Source organism: Phasianus colchicus, chromosome 15, assembly GCF_987193195.1.
Source record: "Phasianus colchicus chromosome 15, bPhaCol1.hap1.1, whole genome shotgun sequence".
Lineage (NCBI taxonomy): Eukaryota > Metazoa > Chordata > Aves > Galliformes > Phasianidae > Phasianus > Phasianus colchicus.
The window spans coordinates 17824290-17837933 of NC_143450.1; the positions used below are offsets into that span (position 1 = coordinate 17824290).

At 51.5% G+C, this 13644-nt stretch overlaps 1 protein-coding gene across 3 annotated transcripts in view; it reads left to right on the forward strand.

Moving 5' to 3' along the window:
• Nucleotides 1-13644, forward strand: part of ARHGAP26 (Rho GTPase activating protein 26) — a 103630-nt gene that overhangs the window by 51987 nt on the left and 37999 nt on the right. For all 3 annotated transcript variants that reach the window (XM_031598500.2, XM_090150695.1, XM_031598499.2), the window contains exons 13-17: nt 412-477; nt 1165-1239; nt 5668-5755; nt 6890-6948; nt 7865-7970. In XM_031598500.2, coding sequence (XP_031454360.1) covers nt 412-477; nt 1165-1239; nt 5668-5755; nt 6890-6948; nt 7865-7970 — 394 coding nt within the window. The remainder of the gene's footprint in view (nt 1-411; nt 478-1164; nt 1240-5667; nt 5756-6889; nt 6949-7864; nt 7971-13644) is intronic.

Genomic DNA, 13644 nt, shown 5'->3' on the forward strand with positions numbered 1-13644 from the left:
GTCAAAAATATATGATTCCCCTTTTTTATTCACAAGCAACCTAGTGTCAGCTTTGCAGACAAAGGTCTCATTGGGATATCTCCCCTAGGTTCACGTTTTGACCAGCTGTAGCCATAAATCTCCGGCACAGCCGTGGCTGCTGGGCGCAGAGATGCGGGAGGTGAGGATCAGGGCGGTGCGGAGGCTGCAGTGATGGCTGAGGGTTGTGTGCTCACCACACTACACCTGGTACAATGCTGTGCTCATGTCTCTCCTCTGCGAGCACCTCATTTATCTTCTTTTCCTTCCCCCCGTCTGAGCAGGGTACAGCGTTGCTGTGAATGCTGTGAATGGCTGCAGGGTGAGCAGTGCACGGTGGGAAGCCGTCCCTCCGCGGGGTGTTTGTCACTTCTCTCCTCTCTTCCCTTTCAGCTGCCCAGTTGGATAATATCGGCTTCAGCATCATCAAGAAATGCATACACGCTGTTGAAACGAGAGGTAGAGCGCTTCACCAGATGGTCTGGTTTGGGGGAAGGCGCTGCATCTGTTCATAGCGCAGCGTTTGCTTACCTGCTCTTTTCATGAACAAAAATGATTTGTTAACCCTGTGAATCCCATATCAGATAACTGCTGTGATGTGCTCACACAGCGTGCTGCGATGTGCGCTGCCGGGTGGCCTGGGTTGGTGGTGAGAACGGGGATGGATGGGGCTGAGTCAGGAGGTGCAACACAGAGCTACAGGCTGCGCCAGAGCCTGCCCCCATGCAGTAATAACAAAGCATTTCCTCTCCTATGGCTGACAAACAGATGTGCATTTCAGTCCTCCATGCAGAACATGGAAAAGGCTCAGACCTAAACCTGAAGAACTTGGCCTAGTACAATTTTTCTAGAATTGCCTTTCAGGTGTGCACTGTGTGCAGATCCTTCGTGGTGCAGCCACACTCCCTCACTGCTAGTGTGGTGCGGCACGGTGGCCTTGGATTTTTGATTCTTGAGCTAATTGGGGTCATTACTTTTAATCAATACACGAAAGCCCTGAAATCAAAACCAATTTTTACCCTCTTCTATAATTTTGTATGCAGTCAGTGGGAATATTTAATTATTGCTGTTGGAAGACCCAAAGAAGTGAAATAAATGTTAGTAGCTCTTTTGACGTTCTCCTAATAAACGCTTTATTTTTTCCAGGGATCAATGAGCAAGGACTCTACAGAATTGTTGGAGTAAACTCTAGAGTTCAAAAGCTGTTGGGTATATTAATGGGTAAGTAGCTTATATTTTGTTATGGGCAAGTAGGCTGTGCTGCTTCGAAGTCTTCTAAACCAAGAACGGAGGCTCCTGTCCGGGTACCTAATCGTGGTGACTGTGCCCTTAGGACCACATGCTGTTAGAGGCCCGGAGGTCCCAGGGCACTACTGGCAGGTTGTGGAGGTAGGACTTGTGGAGAGCATTGCTCTAACAAGTTTTCTGTTGTGGTCACTGATGTCCTACTCACATGCGCTACAAATTTTGGCATCCTTCCCAAATGCAAACTAAAATCTTAGAAGGAGGAGCTGAAAGCTTTGGTTTTTAATCTCATAGCTCCCGCAGCGTTCCTGGAATACTTTTTAATTATTTTCTTGCATGTTGCATGCTGTGGCTCTGACTTTCTCCTTGGACCTTCCTGTGCCTGTTTTAACATAGGCTTGCTCAAAGCTTTCGAGCATGCGTTTTCTCATGCCTGAGGCGTTGGGCCCCACAGCTGTGGGTGCTCGGGAGCAGAGGAGCTGTCAGGTCAGGTTGTGGCAGAGCCTGGTGCTGACAGCATGGCCCCGGCGTGCAGCCACAGAGCTGCTGCCCAGCAGCACTCAGCAACCCCTATGCATTTCTCCTTGCAAAAAGTTTTAGGCCATTGTGTTCCATTCTGAATGTCTTTCCTCCTTTCATCCCTATTCCTCCTCCTTTTCCCACCACTGAAGCTCTCTGTGAGCAAAGCCCCTGGTGGCTGTTGCCGATGTCAGCACTAACGTCCTCAAAATTGGTAATCCAGAGAGACTATTAGGAACCAGAAGGGTAAGGTCTAAATCACAGCCCTCGGCTCTCTCCTGACGCAAGGGGACACGTCTGCATCAGTTATGCTCTGGCATTTGGAAAGTTCGCCGCAGTCACAAGAGCTACTGACTGCCTGTTTTTCTTTTATTAGTAGGAGTTTGGCATAGGCTCTGGAGCATGTGAGTACGTCCTGCTGGCCACGCAGATAAGCCAGCTCTGTCTCATGGTGCACACATTTGGCACTGTTGCGTTAGAGCATCATTTAAAGAGCATTGCTGCCCACTGATAAAAATAGGCCAGGGCCTGGGTGCCGTGCAGCATGGCAGCTCTGCCGTGCCAGGTCCTCTGCCTGTGGCTTCGTAGCAGTGTGTATCATCTCGAGAGCTGCAAGGTGACTGAACTGCTCTATTCTCCCATGGCCGAGCTCCGTGCCATCGGCCTCATGGTTGCATCAGTTCTGATTAGAGGCTCTGAGGCTGTGACAGATGGCAAACCTTGCTTGTTTTAAGAGCTCTTTGGAGCTGGGAGGGATTCAAAGTTTTGGACACCATCCAGCATCCATTATCTTCTCAGTGACCGAAGCCACTCAGCTGTTGACCTCGTGTCTCATAACGTGGTGATATACAGTCAGTGTTTTCTCTCTGTCGTGGCGTGTCTTCATTAGCTGTCGGTGCTGGGAGGCCGAGGAGAGGCGGGTGTGCGCAGGGAGTGCCTGCTGGGCGTTGGCAGCTTCCTCCCCTGAGGGCCCCCCATCACCAGGACTCTCTGCAGACCCAGCTCTCCCCACCTTTCTCTCAATCAGCAACAGCTAAACCAGCGAAACCGTCCTTATGTGGAACCAGCATTTGGGCTGTCTGCAAGGGAAGTGTTGAACTGAAGTGTGTCAGTTGTCAAAGCCTCTTGTGTTCTGTGCTGGTCCCTCTTGTTCACTGTGCTGAAGGTAGCTGCTCGGCTCAAAAGTTTGTGTTTGTACAACCCTCGTGAAAAGGCAAAGCCAGATTTTGCTTGCCACTCCAGGTTCCCCTTATATTTAGAAATGAATGTGGGCAGCATCAGTGATTCACACGGGGTTTAAATGGCAAAAAGATTGAGTTTCAGCGTGCGGCGGCTGATGTAAGTGACACTGCTGGGAGGGCCCTGGCTGCTTTGCAGAGGCTGTGGCCGTGCTGTGCTGCAGCACTCCGGGGTCAGGGGTGGCACAGCCGGGCTTGGGCAGAGCCCGTGGCCTTGTAGGAGCTCGAGGTGGAGCGGGCAGTGTGTGGGGGACTTGTGGGGGCAGCTGAATTGAGGACAAAACCCAGCCGATAGAGCTCGGTCACTTGGAGCCCTGGTGGAAGGGCGTGCTGCTCAGGGCGCTGATGCTGTAGCTGCTCTGGGCTGAGTGGTGGGCTGGACTTGTCTCTGCTGCACAGGGCGGTGGGTGAGACGTCCTCCAGGTTGTAGCTGCTGTCACACAATGTCTTACGGCTGTTCTGGAAGTCTCTCCAGCCACCCAAGGATGGGTGGGAATTATGGCTGGGTGATGAGCTTGTGCTCCGGGCACTTCCTCTCATCGTGCAGAAATTAGTGTGGAATTGAAACCATCTGTCTTATGGCAGCAGCTTTCTCCGTCCCCAGGAAATAGATGGAGAAGTTCCATGAGAACGGGCTTTGGGCAGGGGCAGTGCTGGGCAGCAGGAGGCTGCTGGGGCTGCTGGGCTGGGCTGGGGCTGTCTGCCCAGTGTGGGCTCCTGCTGCCAGCCCATGTCCTGCCCCCAGCACCTGTATGGTCACCGGAAGTGCAAAGACACTACTGGAAAACAAAAGACAAAGACAGACAACACGTTCTATTTTCTTTATGATTTAGATCTGGAGATGTGCCGCTTCCTCTTCTTTCTTCATGTACCCACACGTGAGGCTTTAAGCAGTGAATTCCTTTGCTCTGCAGCCCATAGAGAGCAGGACAAACATCCTGTGTGGCATTTGTAACTGTGCAGAATGAGCTCCCATCGGACAGAAGTGGGAAGTGGTGCTGGAGTGTCATGGCGTGGGCAAAATGCTTCCTTCTGCGCCTACCAAGAGACAGCAGAGCAGTAATGACAGCAGTGGGGAACCTCGGGGTTAACACTGCACTGGGCCTGCTGGGTGCTTTTATGGGCGCTATTTCACGTTTACTCTGGTTCGTATGGAGGTTTGCCCTTGTGAGCACAGGAGTTCCCGTGTGCTGCCAGCTGCATCCATCATTTACCTGGCAGACAGATGCTGCCTCTGTACTGCACTGCCATAGCTGTGTGCGGGCTGGTAAGCGTGAAGGTCAGGGAGAGCTGCTTATCAGCACAGAGTCTTTGCATGTGAGCAGCCATACAACATCACCTGCTGTTCCATGAACCGTATTTAACAACTCCTGGATGACCTTTCGAAAAGACGTCTGGCTGGGAGCTGTTGGCTCAGCTCCACCAAAGGCCTTGCCATTAAAAAGATGTTTTTTTGGTTTGTTTTTAGGCTCTTGTTTGCCTTTTTCTTGTGGTGGGCTTATCTTTAATCTGTGAGATTGCCTCCTTAGGAAGGTCGTGCAGTGGGAAGTTGCCTTGGCATCGAGAGGGAAGGATGGCGTTCGGTTGTGATTTCTCCAATGGTTACTTTTTCAGGAGTTCCTCTATTTGTAAATTAAACTGAGGGAAATTCTAACTCTTATTCAGTGCGTTATTTTAATTCATTTTAAAATTCCACTATGTTTACCTGTTGCTTTAAAATTCAAAAGCACGTTATGCGTGTCTGTGAGGTGAAGGTACTGCAGAGCTGCCTTTGGCACCTGGTGGTGTTGGCAGCTGCACCCAGCAGCAGTGCCTGGCCGTGGGGCTCAGCCTGCAGGCAGGATGTGGTCCTGTGTTGCCGAAGGGTCCTACTGCTGTTTCTCCTGAGGTCTGGAGGGGTCTCCCGTGGTTTCACTGAGGTCAGAGGGTGGCTGTGTCCTGCTGCTGCCTCCTGCCCAGCAGTGCCCAGTGTGTCCCTCACTGCTGTTGTGCAGGGTTGTGCTCTTTGCTCCGGCACTCTGAGCCTTTAAGTGCTGGTGTGAGATGCCCATGGCCAGGCTGGTTTGTGTCGGTGTGCTGGTGGTTTCTAAGCTGTCTGTTACTAATTGTTAGCAAAGAGTCGGGAGCAGTGTCACCCATTTTGTTTATGGTGCGTGGTCACCGAGCGTGGACAGTGCAGGCACTGGTGTGCGACTGGTGCTGCACGTGGCTGGAGGGCAGGGACCTCTGCCCTGTCAGGGCTGTAATTTCTCTGCTGAGTCCTGCAGGGATCTGTGGTTGTCATCTTCTGAGTCGTGTCTGTGCAGTGCCATCACCGCTGTCATTGACTGCCGCAGTCCCCTGTCCCCTGTTTAGTGCCGCGCTTGGAGTCCAGCTGCCAGGCTCATTGCTCGTGGCTGATGTTTTTCTTTTCTGCTGTTTTTTTGTCCCATGCAAGTGAGCATGTCCTGTCTCTGGTGATGAAGTCGGCTTTCCTGAGAAGCATCTGCTGGAGAACAGCTTGTGGTCTCTGGGATTTGGAAGAGCAGTGAGAATGGGACGTGACGAGTGTCCATGCAGCTGGCTGTGCTCTGTTGGTGCTGAGTGGTACGAGCTGGGATTGTCTTCACTTGGGTTCACTTGTTTACTTTTTTTCTTTTTTTCTTAGATCCAAAAACTGCCACTGAAACAGAAACTGAGATCTGTGCAGAATGGGAGATAAAGACCATCACTAGTGCCCTGAAAACGTACCTGAGGTAAGGGAAGCGAGGCTGGTCTGTCATGCAGCTTCAGGACCAGTTCCGTGATCATCAGAGGCATTACTGCCTATTATTTAACAAAAGCATTTATAAACAAAGAAACTGCCCTTAGAGAATTCATTCTTCTTCCTTGACCCTCTGGCATGCTTGAGTAGGATAGGGGGAATATTCTCAGCTCTGACAAGTGCAAATATTGCATGAATGTAATGACGGGGCTCCTTCTCACATGCCCTGCTCTGGTGTAGGCTTTTCTCTGAGCCTTTCACTGCAGGCTTCAGCCTGAGGAGTGCGTGGAGAAGGTGAGCACAGTGCTCCTGTAAGGGCCGTGGCAGTTGTTACAGACCCTTCTCAGAACTGGGTGCTAAGCTTTTGTAAGCAATAATTTCCATATGGAAGCTGATGCCGTTATCGTGTGCGTTGCCTTCCAGAAATGTTAGTTTCTTGGCAGCAGTCAGTATCTCGTTCTCGACAACATGCCTCTACCTGTTGTGACTGCAGGTTTTTGCTTTGTGTTGTCCTGTCTGTTGGGTGGTTTTTTTTTTTTTTTGAGACATGGAGAGCAAGAGAGAAGCTAAATCCAATTAGAGTGATGAGTATAATTAGCTCGGTGGATCTCGGCCTAGAAAATCACAAAACACTGCATAATTTTGTATGATTGGCAACCTTTGTTCCAGAGCTTGAACTGTTTGCAAGGCAACAAGGAATGTCAGCAGCACCAAGACGTCCCACTGAAGGGATGTGGAAGTGGAAGGGAGAATGGGAAGTGTAATGGGAACAGTGACTGTTAAAGTTTTATGACTGAGCTTGTTTCTCTTTTTAATTTATTTTTAAGCTTACTCAGAATTCACTGACTCACTGATGTACAAAAGTTTTGTTTTACTGTGGTACTGAAGGAATGTCAAAATTAAAAATGAATTGAGTATGGTACAAAAAAAGAGAGGAAGAATAAACTGAAGGTACTTCAATAAATCTTGCATCCTCTGATGAGAGGAATCAATTAGAGTTGTTCCTGCTTCATTCTGCTCTCAAAAAACAGAGCTGAATTTATGGTGATTGCAGAGCTTTATTTCTACAGTTCTGAGGATGGTGTTACTCACTGTGTGCTGTGTGTGATACCTTTTTATCTTCCAGAATGCTTCCAGGGCCGCTCATGATGTACCAGTTTCAAAGGAGCTTCATCAAAGCAGCAAGTGAGTTTGTTGATGTTTACAGCATGGGGCCAGAAAAGGAACAGGGCTTGCAAGCAGCTGAGCATAACCTCTGCCCTGCTGCTCTCCCACTGATCCCTTGTTCTTAAATCTTGGAGAGCAGAGCAAGAATTGAGATACAAGGGGCAGGGTGTCGTGTGGGACTCTGGATAAACAGAAAGCACGTGGTCAGGGCTGTCTGATGGCAGCAGCTGGTGGTGCAGGTATTTCTTCTTCTGACCATCAACCTCTAAAGTGAGCGAGGCTGTTGTTCAAACAACACCTACGCTGTTCTGATTTTATCAGTTGCGGTTCCAGCGTCTGAGCTCCTTTCCTTTGTCTGCCCTGGAGCATGCTTTATATGGGAGCAGGCGGCTGTCAGAGCTGTGTGCTGCGGGGCGGTGGGTGGGGAGGGCTCACACCAGCGGTCACATCGGCAGTGACCTGGGAAGGGATGGAGGCAGGCGCAGCTCGGATGGCTCCTGCTCAGGCTCTGGGACACATCTGCAACCCTGAGACCGCAGGCTGACACCTTCCCAGGTGCTGTGCCGAGCACACACGGTGCTTAGAAGCACGTTGGATGGGATTGTGCTGCTGCTTCCCGTTGTTGAAGTCAGAGGAACGCTCTGGTTACGGCCAGCCTGTTTCCTGATCACAACTGGCTTTTCATATGGCTGGTATCTGCTCTCAGCCTGTTGTTCAGCCCATTGGTTTCTTACTTTTTCAAACAACTGATTGGAGTTGGTAAAGAGAAAAACTGCTGTGGAGAATACCTGCCGTGTCCTGATGTAGGTTGGAGGTAGGGACTGGGAGCCTTGGGTCCCTGGGATGTCTGTCTGGGTTACTGTTTGGGCCCGCGTGCCCTTTTCTATAATAAACCCCTGATGCAGAGATGAATCATCTTTTATTTCCAATGCAGAACTGGAGAATCAGGAATCCAGGGTGTCAGAGATCCACAGCCTTGTTCATCGGCTCCCGGAGAAAAACAGGCAGATGCTGCACTTGCTCATGAACCACTTGGCAAAGTACGTATATGACTGATATGTTTTTCTCTCCATTTTCCACTTCCTTTGAAAGTTAACAGTGATAAAAAAAAAGTTTCCTTGTGTATGTGGTGTTGAGTCACATCTGGCTGACGACCAAGTGGAAACCTGTGTGTGAGTGAGAGGGAGAGCAGGAGGTGGGCAGCCCAGTGCCGTCCTGCAGTGTGTGGCAGTGCGCTGCGTTGGCTGCAGGCAGAGCCAGGTTAAGATCTTTGTGGGGGTTCAGACCGAGCCTGGGATTGAAGGACTGACAGATATTTCTTCGCAACAGTAGGAGACTATTCTGGGGCGTATTTTCTGCCTTGGAGCAACTTAATTCATTAATACTTCTAGGTTACCTTGAAACTTTTCAAGGGCAAAGGAACTGGATAGTATTTTTGCCTTCGGTGATAGAACTGACCTGTAATTTCCCATCTTCCTGCTCCTGCCGGTTGCTGTGGAAACCTTTGATTAGTGCTTAGGAAGTGAAAGCATCACAAGGTGTTTGTGCCAGCCCGAAGGCTGCTGGGTCGCTGGGTGCGCAGAGGGACTGGGCAGAACCCACAGAGCTGGGGCTGTTACTCAGCAGAGCCTTTCAAAAGAAAATCTGGGAAAGCCCAAAGTTATCTATTTCAGAGAAAAAATAATAAACAATACTTGAAATGTGCTTAAAAACGACTCCAGATGCTTTCTGATGACATGTGTTTGTATCTGCTCCATGGACTCTCCCCAGCAAGGCTGTTAAAAACTAAAGGGCTTGTTTAGATCTCGGTTTCAAAACCTTCTGCATTCACGGGCTGCAGCCAAGGGAAAGGCAGTTCCAGGTACTCCCATCGGCCAAGTATGTGCAAGGAGTCGCATAGCTGCTGAAGTGCTTTTCATTTAAAGGAAAACCTGGTGCTATTTGAGTGTGAGATGTGGAGTCGGGGAGGCAGGTAATACAATGGGCTTCAAGCTGTTTTAATGAGGAAGGAACTAAAACAAAACACAAACAATGAGTGGTAGTGGTGCTTGCTATATTAGGAGGAGAAACAGTTTATAGTGTTCAATGGGAAAAAAGTGATCTCGGAGAAAGGCAGGAAGCTGTGGGGATCAGAGCCTGTTGTGTTCCAGCAGTGCTGGGGCTGACCACCCTCACCATGCTCGGGGTGCTCCTGGTGTGTGTGTGATGGAGGAAGGGCGTTGTGTGGGGTGGCAGTGGGATGTCCCTGTGGGCACAGCAGCCCAGACTCCACAGCCAGGTGCTGCTCCAGGGGTACAGGGCTGTGTATAGGGAGGGCTGGCACCGGCCCCAGTCCTGCCCCTGCTCCTCCTGCCCCATGGCATCCCACTGGGTTTGGGGTCCCTGTAGGTGAGCTGGCAGAGCACACAGCTGGGGGGGGGCTTGCAGGCGGTCTGAGCTGTGGGTGAAGTTTTGCATCTGCAGCAAATGGTTGCAGGGAGGCAGAGAGCAGAAGGGCGGGTGTCCTGCATGGGGGTTTGGGTGCCCTGGGTGGGCCTGATGCATGGGGCAGCCAGCAGTGGTGTCACAGCAGGCCAGGCAGGGCCCCGCTGCCCCGGCTGCAGCTCTTGGGGGGGATTGCCTCATCTTCTTCCTCTTTTTTTTTTTAAGTAACATATGAATAATCAAGATTTGCATTTTTATCAGATGAGCTAACAAATATTTCTCACAGTACTGATGTGGAGATCTCTTACACTAACAAGAGAACTCGGTGTCAGTCACACAGAGGTCTGTCCCGTGTTTTGTTTGCATGTTTTGCTGTTGCTTACTGAAAAGGGAAACTGGGCCGCTCGTTTGGCACTGCTGGTAGCAGTAAGAGCCCTGCTCACACAGCACATGCAAATGGCAATTATCATAAAAGTGGAACCTGAGCCAGGATAAGCTGGTGAAGTGGTGGAGGTGGGCCCTTCTCACTTTCACACCTCTTTGTGCTGCCTGTGGGCAGTGTTGGGGCTGCATCCCTGAAACACAGCGTGAGCTGGGACTGTCAGTGCTCCTTCACCAGTGCCCAGTGCTGCCAATGTCCTCCTCTGTTCTGCAGACACCATTTCCAGGGAAACTTGCCATTATTATGTTAATCTTTGACCCATTAATAGGTGAAACCTCTAATTTTCTTTTTTGGGACGTGCTCACACTGCCCTGATCGCACTTGGTGATAAATCCAGCTGAGTTATTGTTCCTGAAAAATCAAGACCAGTTTGTACTGGTGTTTTCTCAGGAGGATCAGTGCTGAAAAACCCAACCTTGTGCCCAGGAGACTTCTAAGGATGCTCCAGGAATGTCTGTGCATCACTTCCAAATGCTGTTTTACTGACAGCATGCACCAGCTCTGGTGAAACCTGTTGTTCCCTGGCCTGTCAGCTGAGTTAGCACAGCACAGGCTGCTATGAGCTCAGGAGCAGCCGTGCTGGAGCTGATTGAGAAAATGACTGGTTGTGTTAGCAGAGTTACAATGTCATCCCCATCATTCCGCTCTCCTTTAATGTAGGTGCAAAGCAGGAGGTTTTAGAGCATTTTTTTTTTTGCATTTCTTGACAGCTGGGCTGATGCTTGCTGCAGTGGGCTGGGCTGGTGACAATCCTGTGCTATGCCCACCTTGGGCTGCCGCCCACTGCATTGCATGGCTGCTGGTGTCCGGCCCGTGGGGCAGAGCTGCATCTGCTTGGGGCATGCACACCTCTCCTTGCAAAAGGTCAAAGCAATTATTGGGGTTGCAGCAGAAATGTGTGTACGTGTGTTTAGCAAAATTAATTATCTTTAATCATTCGCAGCTGTGGCCTGGCCAGCAGCGACTAGTTCCCTCTGTTTTTGCTGCGGTGGTGTTTTCTAGTTTACGTGTTCTACCGCCGTGGCACTGATTGCCATCTCCCGCCCAAAGCATTTCCCACGTGTCAGCAGCGATGGTTCCCATGGCACATCCAGCAGTAACGGCAGGATGGGGCTCTGCCCAACCGAGGGCTGTTGGCAAAGGAGGGCGAGAAAAAACCTGCTGGGCTCTTGTGCCCAGAAGTGCAGCCTGGTGCTTGGCGTGGCGGCTCAGAGCTGAGCTGGCCGTGCTGGCCTCTCCGTGGTGCTCAGTGCCTGGCAGCATGGATGCACGGCGCAGCACCGGGGCGGCCGCTTCCTGCGCTTTTCCTCCGGTTGTTTTCCCCGTCTTCCCCCGAAGGTGCAGCAGCGATGCGGCTGACGCCTCTTGGCACGGCAGGTCTGATTTCATCCCCGTGGCAGCTGTTTATGTTGCTGTCTGGTAACTATTCATTTGCTTGATTTATGTATTACTTCCAGTAAGTCATTCTTGTCCAGGACGTTCTGGAAATTTCCACTAGCCTCTGAGGCCTTTAAGATACGCTTCTCTTGTATGTTCTTGGCCTGATTTGGCTGCCAAAAGAAAACAGCGAGCGAGATCTCTTGACCTTGCATGGAAAGTGTAAGCAGCGTTCCTCCCTCGCCGCTCTCCCTCTTCCTCGCTTTGGGAATGGCGCCCGCACTCCGCCAGCACTCGGCTTCTGCATGGGCAGCGCTGTGCGCGTGGGGCGATGCGCTGATCCACGGGACCTGGGTGCTCACTGGAGTGGCAGAGGGCAGCGTTTGATGGAAGGAAGGTGGAAGGTCTGTGTCTGGCCTGTGCAATAGGGATGGACCTCGCACGCTTTCTTGCTACCTTCCCGCTTCTGTTTTTCTGCCATTTTCATGCTGGGGTGAGCTGGGTTCATGCACTGCCTGTGTGTACCCTACAATAGAATCACAGCTCGGAAAAAAGCTCTCAGATCCCCATGCCCAATCCCAACCCGGCCCACCGTGCCCACTGACCGTGTCCCCAAGTGCCACATCTCCATGGTTCTTGGACACCTCTCGGGGTGGTGACTCCACCACTCCCTGGGCAGCTGTGCCAGTGCTGTAGGAGTGAAACAGTGCACAGAGAAAGGAAGGAAGAAAATTTAGACTTTAGACTGATCATGATTATTAAAAAAAAAAAAAAAAAGTAGCAGCAAAAAAAAAAAATAGTTGGCAAGAGTGCCAGGAGCTGATGAAAGTGGTACAGGAGCCAAAGCAGCGGGCACGGGCTGAAACGTGGGAAATTCCATCTGAATGTCAGAAAAAAGTCTTTTCATTCGGAGGGGGGCAGACGCTGGGTGCCAGGGGGCTGCGGAGCCTCTGTGCTGGGGATGTGGGGCCCAGCAGGGCTCAGGTGTCCCTGCTGGGCTGGGCTGGGGCCACAGCCAGTGGAGTCCTGTGTGTGGAGCTGTGCTCCTCTGCTTCCTTTGTGCTGCGGGGTAACGGGTTGTGTTCCTCTGCCCTGGCTTTAAAAACACAGCTTTAAGCCGTGTTAACTATTTCAAATCGTCTTCTTCCTAACTGGAGCTGAGCCCACAAAGATCAATAAGAATCCCTTTTGCTGTAGTGCTTTGACATTATGAGCAAGTATAGCCAGTTGTCTGCTTATGTTTTGCTCCTGAGTGGGGGGGGGGAAATCCCAACCCAACCCAGCAGCGCTCGAGCTGCCTGCAAAGGGCAGGACTGGGGCTGGCAGGCTGCAGGAGCCGCCCGTGTGCAGCGCCGTGCCCCCAGCAGTGCAGGGCTGTGCAGCTCTGGGGTTTGTAGTGCTGGAGACAGGCGGTGGTGGGGAGATGGCTCAGCAGATTAGTCTGAAATCGTAGTGCGACCGTGCTGCAGGCTAATCTAATTACAGCGGCTAACTGGAACCACCTGTAGCTGCATGGAAAGACAAAGGCTGCGGAGGGCCCTGCTCCCCTCGCAGCGCCTCTGGCGGGGCTCTGCTGGCGCTGGGCTCCGCCGGGCTCACACGCATCTGAAGCATTAATGAAATCTGCATGTTTTTACCGTAATGGCTTGGTTTCCCCTGTTCTCTTCATTTTTGTGTTAGGCTCCTGGAGATACAATTAGCTTTAATGTGGTTTGTTAGAGATCTAGTTTGCTAAACAAGATAGATCTGGGGGGTGGAAAGTCCAGGATTGCGGGGTGCTGGCCGAGGTGTGGTGTGGGCACTGAAGGCAGCAGACGAGCCGTGGAAATGCGGCAAGCATGAGCTGCAGATCTCGAATGGAATGTGTCTGCAGAGCCAAAGGCTGAGGTCTGCCTTCCTTTGCTGCTCGACTCCCACTAAGGTCAGCCCTGGAGCGAGCCGAACCTGAGCAGCATGAGGCCGTGGGGCTGGGGGGGCAGGGCTCGCCATGCATGGCACTCATCCACATGCCAGCATGGGAATGGGTTTGTCCTGGGCAAAGCTGGCAACAGGGAAAGGGTGCATTGCTCTCAGAAACAAGCAGATGCAGGCTGTGCAGCACAACGGGGCTTTGCAAGCACAGAGGAGTGTCCCTCTGTGCTTTCCCTGCCCCCTGCGGAAATCATTTGTGTGCTTGGGTCATGCAGAGGAAGAGGAAGCACTTAAGCAAGGTCAGCGGATGTGTGAGCCTCTCCAGCAATTGCAGGCGTTGTCTCCTAAGATCTTGCATCTGTCTTCAAATGGCCAGAGCCCATTTTTCTGCTGTTGCTATAAAACCGTCCCCTGGTTCCCAGGTAATGTGATGATGGCCAGGCCCTGCCGACACTGGGGTGGGATGCTGTGCCAGGTGGGCACCGAGCTGCCTTGTGCTGGGAACGCATCCCCTGCCTGCTGGGGTGTTCTCTGCCCAATGCTCAGGGTGAGGGAGATCC